This window comes from Diaphorina citri, unplaced genomic scaffold, assembly GCF_000475195.1.
Source record: "Diaphorina citri unplaced genomic scaffold, Diaci psyllid genome assembly version 1.1 scaffold1368, whole genome shotgun sequence".
NCBI lineage: Eukaryota > Metazoa > Arthropoda > Insecta > Hemiptera > Psyllidae > Diaphorina > Diaphorina citri.
The window spans coordinates 53972-66631 of record NW_007378794.1 but is presented as its reverse complement, the minus strand read 5'-3'; the positions used below and the strand labels follow the sequence as shown (position 1 = coordinate 66631).

At 41.3% G+C, this 12660-nt stretch overlaps 1 protein-coding gene across 1 annotated transcript in view; it reads left to right on the top strand.

Annotated features, from left to right (window-relative positions):
• Positions 1 to 212: 212 nt before the first annotated feature.
• The window catches only part of LOC103515543, a 40160-nt gene continuing 27712 nt past the window's right edge, over positions 213 to 12660 (top strand). The window contains exons 1-10 of the mRNA XM_026828210.1: positions 213 to 304; positions 1071 to 1320; positions 2279 to 2591; positions 3015 to 3268; positions 5245 to 5260; positions 5566 to 6359; positions 8715 to 8976; positions 9396 to 9672; positions 9948 to 10136; positions 10917 to 11049. Of these exons, the coding sequence (XP_026684011.1) occupies positions 213 to 304; positions 1071 to 1320; positions 2279 to 2591; positions 3015 to 3268; positions 5245 to 5260; positions 5566 to 6359; positions 8715 to 8976; positions 9396 to 9672; positions 9948 to 10136; positions 10917 to 11049 (2580 nt within the window). The remainder of the gene's footprint in view (positions 305 to 1070; positions 1321 to 2278; positions 2592 to 3014; positions 3269 to 5244; positions 5261 to 5565; positions 6360 to 8714; positions 8977 to 9395; positions 9673 to 9947; positions 10137 to 10916; positions 11050 to 12660) is intronic.

Genomic DNA, 12660 nt, shown 5'->3' with positions numbered 1-12660 from the left:
AATCAACTGGAGTTCATTCAGGACAATATCGATTATCAGTGGTTCCTGGATTATGGGTGAGTTGGTGTACAAAATTTACCGTACCACAACTTAAACGGGTGATTTATTGAGAAATGTGAGGGTTTTTGCCACAAGTTTTGTGGACCCCTACTCACACTCATACACCCTGCAAGTTAGTGAGTCATAAATCTGCTGATCTAAACTATAATACGATGCGAAGTACAGACAGTTTGACATCGAGTCAGCAGAATCAACTGGAGTTTATTCAGGACAATATAGATTATCAGTGGTTCCTGGATTATGGGTGAGTAGTGAGTCAGAAATCTGCTGATCTAAAGTACAACCAAATGGAGCAATGACTCTCATTGCGGAGGGGCTAGGTTTGATTCCCGGCCGGAGCAGCAATTTTCTGACCTAACTTTTCCGTTCCCCAATAGGGATGGATGTAAAAGAGAGGTAAACTTTGTCTCTCTTCTATCAAGAAGAACATATTTCAAGAAGAACATGTTTGTATTGTCATTCGGTAACACCGGAATTCCATCGTGTGAGTCTTATGAGTTTTATGGTTCCAAAAAAAAAAAAAAAAAAAAAAAAAAAAAACTCGTGTCACTTGATTGTTGACGGACCAAAGTGATGTATTGTTTACAACTCAGTCGGTATTTATATCACGAGAATGAAGTAAATATAAAGTAGGGACCTGAGGTCGTTACTCTAGCCCGGGTGGTCTAGTGCATTTGACTAGTAACCGGTAGGTTATGGGTTCAAATCCCAGTCGAGACGGAAAATTTTCCCAGGTCTGAAAATTTATCCCAATTTTCCCACAGGGCGCAGCGTTTTAATGAACTTTGACTTGGTCAAAACGTTGTTTAATGCTAGGAAATTTTCTCATTAAGTTTTGGGCCCCGTTGGGCCGTATAAGGCTCTGTAGAGTTCATTTGTATGAGGGTCCATTTTTCTGAGTGTATGATATCTCTTAGTAGCGCCGTCAAATTTTGACATGGCTAGGCGGAGCGCTAATAAAACTCTACCCTACTTTAACGTTTGTTTTGTTAACCCTACGGTTGTTCTAGCCATGGCCCCGCACTGAGTGAGAGTACAGACTCGTTCTCCAGTCATACGAACCGGCCGACCGTGCGGGCTGCTAGTGCGGGGCAGAGCTCGAGTCTGCAGCGGTCCTCAATCTTGTCTGCCTCGTGCTACGATGACCTGGCTCGGGATTTGGACGCCAATCTTGCCCATGTAGACATGGAGGACTTTAACCATGAAGATATACATAGTCTGCTGCACAGTCTACCACCCATGTGTGTGCGGGATATACAGGTAAGTCTGGTAGTCTACAGGTTGTGGGTTCGAGAAAAGGCGCGACTCTATTTAGTAAGGTGCGTACGCAACATAGTGGACCGAAATCGACATTGCCTAGAACCCATATTGAAGAGGTAAGATCAAAAGATTTGATGGACTGAAAAAAGAAGTTTAGGCATAATTTGGACCCAGTATTTGGGCAATCACGTGCTGTTGGCCTTTCCAGGCCCCACTAGGGCTGCGTGAGGTTAATGTGATCCCAGCAGTCTAAATAAGACGTATAGCTCGTCACTGAAGACCTTAGCAATGACGTTATACCTTTATCAAACGAAATTGATAAAAAGGAATTTTTTATTGTGTTGAGCATTGTTAAACGCTTGTCACAAATATCGTTCCCCAGTGTTGATAACTCATGAATTGACTTGGATTCGAACCACTAACCTCCAGATCCGAAGTTCAACGCGTTAATCGAAACATTTCAAATTGAAATATTCCCATTGATTTTCAATGATGTTTTTTTATTGTTATTATAAATTTTGAAAAAGTTGGCACGGATTTCGGCCTGAACTGTTTATGCAAATACAATCATAAGGGCAATAACACTGAACGAAGACCTTATCACCTCTTGGGCAATATATCTTAGCTTATTGTAAAAAATAATAGGTAATTGAATGAATTTCTCTTCCATCTTGAGCTTCACAAATTTAATGAATCAATTTTGAAATAGTCCAATTTTCTAAAATATCTAATTCCATTTAGTATTTAGCTATTTAGGTGTTATTTTGCTCAGTAAATTTATGTTATTACCAATCAAATATATAAGACCTTGTTTAGACTGCGAGAGTAAAGGGACTTTTCAGTCCTATGCTGGTAGTATAAATAAGGTATATTCTATTCTATCATTAATGAACAAAATTGATGATTTGAAACTTGGCATGCACTTCATTCGTTTAATAATTTGTTCTCTCTTCTGCAGGAGCGACAAGGAGAGATGTTCGCCTCGGTGTCTCGCTCTCTCCTCACCTCCTCCTCCTCCAAGTTCCCCTTCTCCTCCTCCCCCTCCACCTCCCCTCTCTCCTCCACCGAGGATCCTGCTCTCTCATTGGTCAAATCCGGCCCCCTCTTCTCCCCAGTCAAGGAGTGTTCACTCCCCCCCGCGGGGACATACAGTGTGGACTCATTGGATTGTGACGAGATGATGATCACCTGTCAACATCCGAATAAACACAACTATACCATCGCCTTCCAGGGGTCTACCATGATGACTTCAGATACCAATGAGTCTTCAGGTAGGTATTGGTAGACCCCCCCGGGGGCCGACCCTGGCTCCGGTCGAAATTTGCCGAGTAGGCACTTCAAAAAAGGTACCTATTTTAAAAGATCAAACTCGAATCTAAATTTCAGCTTCTCATCTTTAGCCGTTCAAAAACCATTCAGGGGAAAAACGCTGAAATTCTGTTTCGTGTTAATATAGGCCGGGCGGTGCTGCGAACTCTTGACGTTCGCGCGCCTCCCGGCGCGCTTGATTCTTATCGGCGTTTCACAGGGCCGCATTAAGGGGAGGGGGGAGGCTCGAGCTTCATTTTTCTCTTGTACTGTGGGCCAGACTCCAGAAATTTGGACCCTCGGGCCCCCCTTCGACAAAAGCCTGGATACAGCCCTGGCGTTCCACACAACCACCCTCATTCACTCAAAAAACTCTCCGTTTCCAGACGATAACTCCAAGTCCCAAGGCTGTGGCGTTGGCGGAGTCACTCAGCCCGACAAACCGAAACCCAAATGGATGTCTGAGCTGCGCGGCTCAGGAGTGAGTAACCCGGAGATGAGTAACTCTGACTCACCACTCACCACGTGGAGTAAGATGAAACCTACAGGAGGTGATGGGATGCTGAGTCGAGTACCGTCAGGGAACAATAACTCCACCCCCATAGGACAGACGTTTGATAATACTGTGCTTGAGTTTAAGGTAAAATGATTGCTTGGTTTCTATTTCTAGCACAGGTCAAAAATCAATCCTTTTTTATGTACACTTGTACAGGAAAATAGTAATAGTAATAGCCTTTATTTGTACAGTAAAAAATTGACACATATCCTAAAATAATAACTAAATATTAAAGTACAAAATCAGATAAGTATCTGAGGGAAATTTCCCTTGCTAAAAAAATAGCAAAGGCCATACACCGGGGTGTTGATCTCATCCACTTGTAAAATTTGTAGCCAAAACCAAATAGCGAATTGAGAGGCTGACGAAAAACGCCGACCCCGTTTGAACACGGGAAAAGGCGAAGAATAAGAAGAAGATGGTAAAATTTCTCTTAGATTCGTATGGCCGGGCATACACTATCAGGTCGCCTGTCAGTTTTGAACTGTCAAGTCCGACCTGTCATTTCTGGCATGAAGCCTGATGAGCACACACACTGCATGAAGATTTCATCAGTCTACACACTACGATCATCGTCACATGAGCTCACGTGAAGTGTGTTTCTACCTTTAGTTGCCTCGAGAGGTGTGTAAAGATTTAGTGAGCTAGTGAGATAAAAAGAACTACTCTTTTAAGAGGACTACTCCAGTTAATGAGTCAGATCCTAACTCCCTAGCTCTAAAGGTGTCAACTGAACCGTCCACACTGCCTCTCGACAACATAGATTTATCTCGTCGATCGACTTTGTTTCGACACACCTTAAGGAGTTGAAGAGTGAGTTACAAGAATTATTAGGATCTGACTCATTAACTGAGTAGTTCACCGAGAAGAGTAGTTCTTTTGTATAACTCAGCACACACTCTTTACACATCTCTGGTGGGAATCGGGCTCAAGGTTTCGACTAAGTTTCGACACACCTTAAGAAGTTGAAGAGTGAGTTACAAGAATTATTAGGATCTGACTCATTAACTGAGTAGTTCACCGAGAAGAGTAGTTCTTTTGTATAACTCAGCACACACTCTTTACACATCTCTGGTGGGAATCGGGCTCAAGGTTTCGACTAAGTTTCGACACACCTTAAGAAGTTGAAGAGTGAGTTACAAGAATTATTAGGATCTGACTCATTAACTGAGTAGTTCACGGAGAAGAGTAGTTCTTTTGTATAACTCAGCACACACTCTTTACACATCTCTGATGGGAATCGGGCTCAAGGAGCAATACACATACATACAACATGTCCCATTTTTATGAAGTACTAAACTCGACATTTTGATCTTTTCTATCAAAAAATGTCTTAGCCCACGCAATCTCTAGAGACAAAGAGTTTCGCATTTTGTTTTATCAGAAATTCATGTCAAATAAAAGAAAGAGTGGAAGTTAGTTGGGATTTTGAAATGAAAGGATAAGATTGACCCAATTTGATTTTTGTCTTGTCTTGAACGAGGATTACGAGGAAGAAGACTGAGATTAAAAAAAAGAGGTTTCATAGAGGGAACTGTAACTGCTAGGGTCTTATCGTCCCGAAATGGAAGGAGACAGGATAGGAGAAAGCCAGCTGAACATTATCCGTTCAGAACGAAATCCGCCCGTGCGGGAAGCGAACCCGCGGCCTAGCGCTCACAAGGCAGACGCGCTACCAACCAAGCGAACTAGGCTGGAAAGAGAAGGAGGAGGAGAAAAAGTAGGAGGAAGAGAAAGTTGTAATAATAATAATAGTGCTTATTTATACTGCTCGCATAGGACTGTAAAGTCCCTTTACTCCAGCAGTAGGCTACTACTATTATTGTGGTCAAATTCTCAAATTATATTGAGGATAAAATTCCATACCTTGGCTGGGATTGAACCCACGCCCTCCTGTTTACCAGGCGAGCGCCTTGACCACTACACCACCGAGGTAGGCAAAGGCACCGAGGTAGGGTATTTAATGTTTATAAATTATTTTTTAGTAAACCCAGTGGGCATTACAATGGTCATATAAAATGAAAAAAATCTCCTAATTATCTTCTATCTGTTGTGGCTAGAGCGAGTACAATTTAAGTCATAAAATGTACGAAGGGGAACGACATTTGTGACGAAGCAATCGAGCAGAATTTAAAGAAATCTGGTCGGTTGTTTATTTAAGTACCTACTTAAGTACCTACATATTTCCTACAGCAATATGTCTTTTTTAAAACTCGAAATTCCATCTATTTCAATATCTACGAAATCTACAATTTGTTATGTATTTATAATCAAAATTATATGAATTCACAATGTCATCTCATCAGCAACCAAGCAATATCTTGGTCTTCGAACACACTATAGCATTCCATTACAAAGTCATTTCCTTTCTTCATTTCCAGATGTCCCCATCAAAATCTTCGACATCGAGCAGTCCTCTTCCATCAACTCCATCACCGACTCCATCTTCTCCTCCAGTGTTGTCAATTCTCCTCGGCACAGTGTTGCCAGCACGCCCCCTCCCGAGCTCTCCTCCAATCAGAACGCGCCTAAGAAACACACGACCACGCCCTCTCATCAACCCAACTTCAGTCTCCTCAAACTGTTCATCAAACAGAAGAATAATCTGGATAACAGTGTTGCCGCTACGACACACAGTGTTGCCAACAATAACAATAACGAGAACTATATGTCGTGGAATGAGGAGGGCGACACGGGCGCGCCGTGCGGGGAAATCACGAACGTGAACAAATGCAACGTTGCCACATGGAACACGCGACCTGGCGGGCAGAATTTGAACAAACAGAACTACCTGGCCACTCAGCACAATGGGAACTACAGTTTCGATTCGCTCACGACGGCAACACTGGAAAACAAGATGGCGGAGGAGGATGAAGGCCGTGTGGATAATGAGGAGCATCTGTCTGTCTCGCAGACCTCGGCTGGGGGGAGTTGCTATTGTGATTGCGGGGCAGGAGGCCATGGCCCCGCAATGAGTGAGAGTACAGACTCGTTCTCCAGTCATACGAACCGGCCGACCGTGCGGGCTGCTAGTGCGGGGCAGAGTTCACAGGATACGCTCAGTAAGGATACCGAGTCAGTGGCGGGGAGGAGGGTATGGCACCGGGCGCAATGTCCTATGTTTGATAAGAGTATGCAGACCAGTGCCCGGAATATATCCGCTAGTACCAGTAAGGTGAGCTATTCGGGTATTTTTAAAAATTTTAATTCATTTGATTGAGTTTCCAGAGTCCAAATAAGGAAAGTAAAAAATCGAGACATTTGACATTTCCATCGTTTCACAGCAATGTCCTATGTTTGATAAGAGTATGCAGACCAGTGCCCGGAATATATCCGCTAGTACCAATAAGGTAAGCTATTCGGGTATTTTTAAAAATTTTAATTCATTTGATTGAGTTTCCAAAGTCCAAATAAGGAAAGTAAAAAATCGAGACATTTGACATTTCCATCTTTTCACTCCAACAGCTTTTTTTTTTTTTCTTCACCAACTAGAAGTTTTTGTAGTAGGTGATATCTTGATGATTCTGTGTTCGGTTTTCTAATTGGCTGTATTGGCTGTATTTTCCATAAAAAAATAGTCGAAAATGTTCTTGATGGCAATCGGTTTTGGATTTTTTTTTCTTTTCCTTCTCATGATTGCTGTTTAGGTACTTTGTAAACCTGTATAGGTACTTTGTTCGGTATGTGTATTTTGTTCTTTAATCTGTATGTGTATTTTGTTCTGTATATCTGTATGTGTATTTTGTTCTGTATAGCCCTGGAAACTTTAGGCTGGTCAGTGTTTGCAATGCACTAGGCTTATCTCCATGTATTTCTTGGTATTCTATTGCATTTCTTAGTATTAGGGAGAGAAATTATTTTGTTCTGTATATCTGTATGGGTATTTTGTTCTGTATATCTGTATGGGTATTTTGTTCTGTATATCTGTATGGGTATTTTGTTCCGTATAGCCCTGGAAACTTTAGGCTGGTCAGTGTTTGCAATGCACTAGGCTTATCTCCATGTATTTCTTGATATTTTATTGCATTTCTTAGTATTAGGGAGAGAAACAATATTAGTTTCTCATCTTATCAATTCCTATTGAACTAGAAACTTCATATTAGGTGAGAGGAAACATCTAGTAACACAATACATGAAATTACATGGGCACATATTTATGTTCAACATAATTATAATGTACCCACTACCTAATAAGTACACTGCAGATTAAGCACGGAACTCATCGCATTCCAAAATGATTTTCCCATATCAATCTAGTTATGTTCCTTTTTGGGATCAAAATTAGAAATATCATTATCATTTAGTTTGTTTTTTGCCTATCATATCCATACTATATTGGTCTAGGTTTATGGCCTGGTCTACAGCCGTTCAATGTTCTCAACTGCCACCTCTGTAGCTTATTGGTTAAGAGCCACTGGAGGTGCTGGGTTCACATCCTGGCCGCGGAAAAAAAAAATCTGACCAAATTTTTCGTTTCCGGGTAGACGTGGATGTAAAAGACTATTTCAAGAAGCAATGCCAAAGCAGTTTCGAATTGTGATCGTCAAAGAAAAGTTGGAAATAAATAAAAATAGTGTTACGGCAGATCTTTCATATTTGCACTAATCAGTGGACTTTTGATTGCGGCAGAAAACATTATAGAAAGTGAAGACTGAACATTGTACATACTCATAGACGTACTGTTTTTATTCCCAGTTACATCCATGACGCATATATTTCTATAGATTACACCCTGCTTGTTTCATTAGATAACACTCTGGGAGTCCTCAGTTGATCTAACAAAGTGCAATTATTGTAGACCAGTTTGCTTTCTCATGAAGTGATTTTATTGATTTGAAATATAATTATTTTATTTCTTTCGAATTTTATTCTAAAAAAAAACTTCCTTAGAAATTACAGATAGTTATACTAATGATAGTAGTGTTATACTAATGGTTTGATGGATGTACAGTTATACTAATACAGAAAGTATAGATAGTGATAAATATTTTATTCGTATAACCATTTAAATGTAAAGTCCTTTACCCTCGAAGAAATATAACAGAATTATTCAAAGTCTATTCCACTAAATGTAATATGATTGAGTGGTTTAGTGGATTACCCACTAACTAGTATTCAGTTTTAGTTGATGTCTATGGCACCAAAGTTTTTCATGGGAAATAATCATCCGACTCAGCACAGCTTTTCTGGTGTGAGTAATATTATTCAAGTGAATAAGAAATTAAGAATATGAGAGGGAATACGTTTCACAACATTTGGTAGTGATTAATCATTTGTCATAACACGTCCATTGCGAAAAAAAAAAAAAATCTCTCCGTACCTACTCCGCATACACTTGTTTTTTGGTCAAGAAGAGAACTTTTGCCGACCCTAAATGAAATTGGGGTCGGAATGTGAACTCTAGAGCTGATTGAGAGATTGAAAAACACCGACCAAGTCTGAACACGGGATAGGACAAAGAAAAATGAGAACAAGATTGAGTTTTCATTCACCATTAAACAATCGCCCTTCTGTTCATTTCTATTTTCAGACTCAGTCCCGGAGCGACGCGTCTGGCGGGGGCGGCGGGAAGCAGGTGTACGTCCTCTATCCGAACTACACGCTGCCCGACCTCTCCTTCCTACAGGACCACGCCACTGAGTTGGATCTGAACAATGTGTTCCTGTGGCCGCAGAAATTCGAGCCATCCCCGGTGTGTGAGCAAGCGCCGCCCCTGGTGTGTAAGGAAACCAGCGGCGCCTCCAGGGGGCGGCCCATGTCCTGTGTCGATATTGATACTCTCAAACGAAAAGGTAAGTATTTTTATATTTTTATTTTCCCCTTTTATTTCTCTTTCTCAAAACAAAGGGTGTCTCCTAACCAGTCTAGATAACTTGGAGAGTAGTGCTGTCTTGTAAGAGCTATTTCGCCGTTTTGATTCCTGCCCTGGACTAACTTTATCCTAAAAATCTCCGTTGTTAAGATCAGTTTATCAAACCAAACCTCTTGGGGGAAGAAATGTTCAAGCTTTATTTTACAAAACAAAGGCACGATTGAGTACCTGCTTGTAATTAGCGATGAGTGGCGGCATTACAAGTAGGAAATATTAGAGATGATACAACGATCGAGCAGATGAAAGACTTGCTATGGTCACACATATTGTGAACGCTGTTCACAACATCAAATATTTCATTTCCATACTTATTCCACTTTTATTTCACTTCCCTTTCAGGATTTAGTCACGTCAAAGACTGGAGCTCCCTCATCTATCTTCTACCTCGCGAGTACACCCGAATACTGTCGGATCTACCCGAAATCGAAGCCCATCTGAAATCCGATGCACATTTGTTGGAGGAAGTGCCCGTACCATTATTCTGCAGTAAGAAGCGACCTGTTAGTTGTGGCGACGAGTCAACTAGTTCATCTAATGCACCTTCATCGGGATATAGAGGTTCTTCCAGTATACTCAATGAAGAGGCACCGAGTAATAATCCGCTCTTCATTTATAGGTGAGTTAGCTAATGTATTGATATGTGTCACAAAAGATCTAACCAGGTCGCAGTGACCAAGGGCGTTTATTAAAGCCGATGGCCCTACCTGTACCAATAATGTATTGATAATAGAACAGTTGCGCTTACTTAGGTAAGGTTTCTAAGTCAAAGAGGAGGAAAAATGAGGAACTACTAGGGATTTTTTCTTTTTCTTCTACGACTTCTAGATCCGGAGATAAATCGATTTAAAAAATACCGGTAAAATCTTAACCTCTAACGTCACGGGTTCTCAGGTATGATTCAATAAGTTCAGAGTCCAGTATGCTGCAGCAGACACCTCCTCAGTTACCCAAGAGACAACACTCCCTCTCTAACAACACGGATGAGGGTGCACCACCCCGCCCTCCCCTACCGCGGAGTATACTGAGACATCCTCCCCACCTAGAGGAGAACATTGCCAAGTTGAAACATGGGAGTAAGAGGTGAGTACGTGAGCTCACGTGAGGTGATAGTGTGGCTGTGTCGCGCGACACGTTTCCACTATGCGATTTTTGCCGCGCGACCCTGTCGCGCGGCAAAAGTCGCGTTGGTGGAAATCCACCTTTACAATGGTCATATAAAATGACAAATTCTCCTAATTATCTTCCATCTGTTGTGGCTAGAGCGAGTACAATTTAAGTCATAAAATGTACGAAGGGGAACGACATAAGTGACGAAGCAATCAAGCAGAATTTAAAGAAATCTGGTCGGTTGTTTATTTATTCAAGTACCTACAGCAATATGTCTTTTTTTAAACTCAAAATTCCATCTATTTCAATATCTACGAAATCTACAATTTGCTATGTATTTATAATCAATATTATATGAATTCACAATTTTGCCACTATCAATGTCATCTCATCAGCAACAAAGCAATATCTTGGTCTTCGAACACACTATAGCATTCCATTACAAAGTCATTTTAGTGTGGCTGTCCTGAACGAGATTGCAAAACAGTACTTAAACTACATCCTTCTGACCCATGACGGCAAACATTGAATGACATCTTTCTGACTTCTCAAATCTCATGACTTCACGTGACGTGGTGGTAGTGTGTTTCTAACTTGAGAGTTGGGTGGTAGAGAACGCCTCTGGTATTAACCTCTCATCCACGGGGTTGGGTCAATAATTAATCAACTTTGTTTTGTTATATGGGTTTATATTATATCGTTTAATTGTTTTATTTATATAAATTTAATAATTCTTTTGTTTAACTTCTTCAGGTTCAGCATGTTTGAGTTCGGATCCAAAGAAGATCTGGCCTATGATGCAGCCAGTCAGCCTACAACAACTACAACACATCAACAACAGGTCAACAAGAGAGCCTCCCTACCATCCAACTTTATCAACAAGAAGGTAAATACTCGTTGATATTTTCATTACGTTTGATAGAAAGTAATGTAACTTCTAAGGTTTTATCGTCCCGAAATCGAAGCGAGAAGGAAGATGGGATAAGAGAAAGCCAGCCGTTCCGAGAACGAAACTTATCCCTTCGGGATAAAATCCGCCCCTGGCGGGAATCGAACCCGCTCGCAGTCCAGTCATGAAGTATTTGTAGTGAAGCTAAGAGAAGACAGCAACGATTGAATACCACAGTTCCCAATAGATCACTGAAGTTAAGCAACGTTGCACGTTTAATCTCATACATCTTACCTTTGTTCTTGCGATGATAATACTCGATGCTCTTGTCATCAATCTTCTTGGTTCCATTAATCTCATACACCTTACCTTTGTTCTTGCGATGATAATATTCGATGCTCTTATCATCAATCTTCTTGGTTCCATTAATCTCATACACCTTACCTTTGTTCTTGCGATGATAATACTCGATGCTCTTATCATCAATCTTCTTGGTTCCATTAATCTCATTGGATCCCTCACCATCCTTCTCCTCCAAACTCTTCTCTACAATCTTGAGGGGGCCATAGTTCTCCAGATCCAGTTTTGTGGCGTCGACATCGCCCACACCCAGTTGTCTGCGGTTCCTCTCGACGCGTTTCTTGGCCTGTGCGGTGTCCATGTCGGATGGTGCGCCCACCGCCAAGCCCAACACAAGCAAGCTGCATAGCAACTTCAAACACAACATGGTTGAGGGGGGGGGTACGATAGAGTTTGAGTAGTTGGGGACTGGTAAAGATGAACTCTTGTGGTTTGTTGAGGGGGAATGTGCTGACTGTGGTTGTTGAATGTCTCGGATGTGACTAGATGACAAGTTGCAATACAGAGTGGTTGCTCATCAGAACGGTTAACCTGTTGATGTTGGGGTACTCGTGTGATTTGCTGAATGATTAGGGTAGTGGTACTCCACCCCGGCGGGGAAAAAAAAAAAAAAAAAAAAAAAAAAAATCTGACCAAATTTTTCGTTTCCGGGTAGACGTGGATGTAAAAGATTATTTCATGAAGCAATGCCAAAGCAGTTTCGAATTGTGATCGTTCAAGAAAAGTTGAAAAGGTCTTTCATATTTGTACTAATCAGTGGACTTTTGATTGCGGCAGAAAACATTATAGAAAGTGAATACTTAGAACATTGTACATACTCACAGCAGGTGGAGGACCCAGCACAGAGGTTGGAACATCTGCTGGAGGAATCTGGAGGACCGGAGAGCTGGCAGAAGGAAGACATTACCACACTGCGGGCACAGGTAAGTACCTTTCATCTTGGCAGAGAAGCTAGTTTCTATAAGTACCTTTATTAAGTTTGAAGTAATGTAGGTACCTAACAATAATGTTGCTTATTCATACTGTTTAAATAGGAATGTAAATGCAGTTAATAATGTAAATGCAGTTTCTTTGTGTTATTATGTCACAACTTTGGTGCTCACTGCAGCATTGTAGGATTTTCCCAATATCTCAATAATCCTAAAATCCAATGTTTACCTACCATGCTGGCACCGGTCGCTATGCGCATTTATATGCCATAGCTACTCATTTTCCTCCGAGGCTGAGTGGCCCCCGCACCAGCCAGTC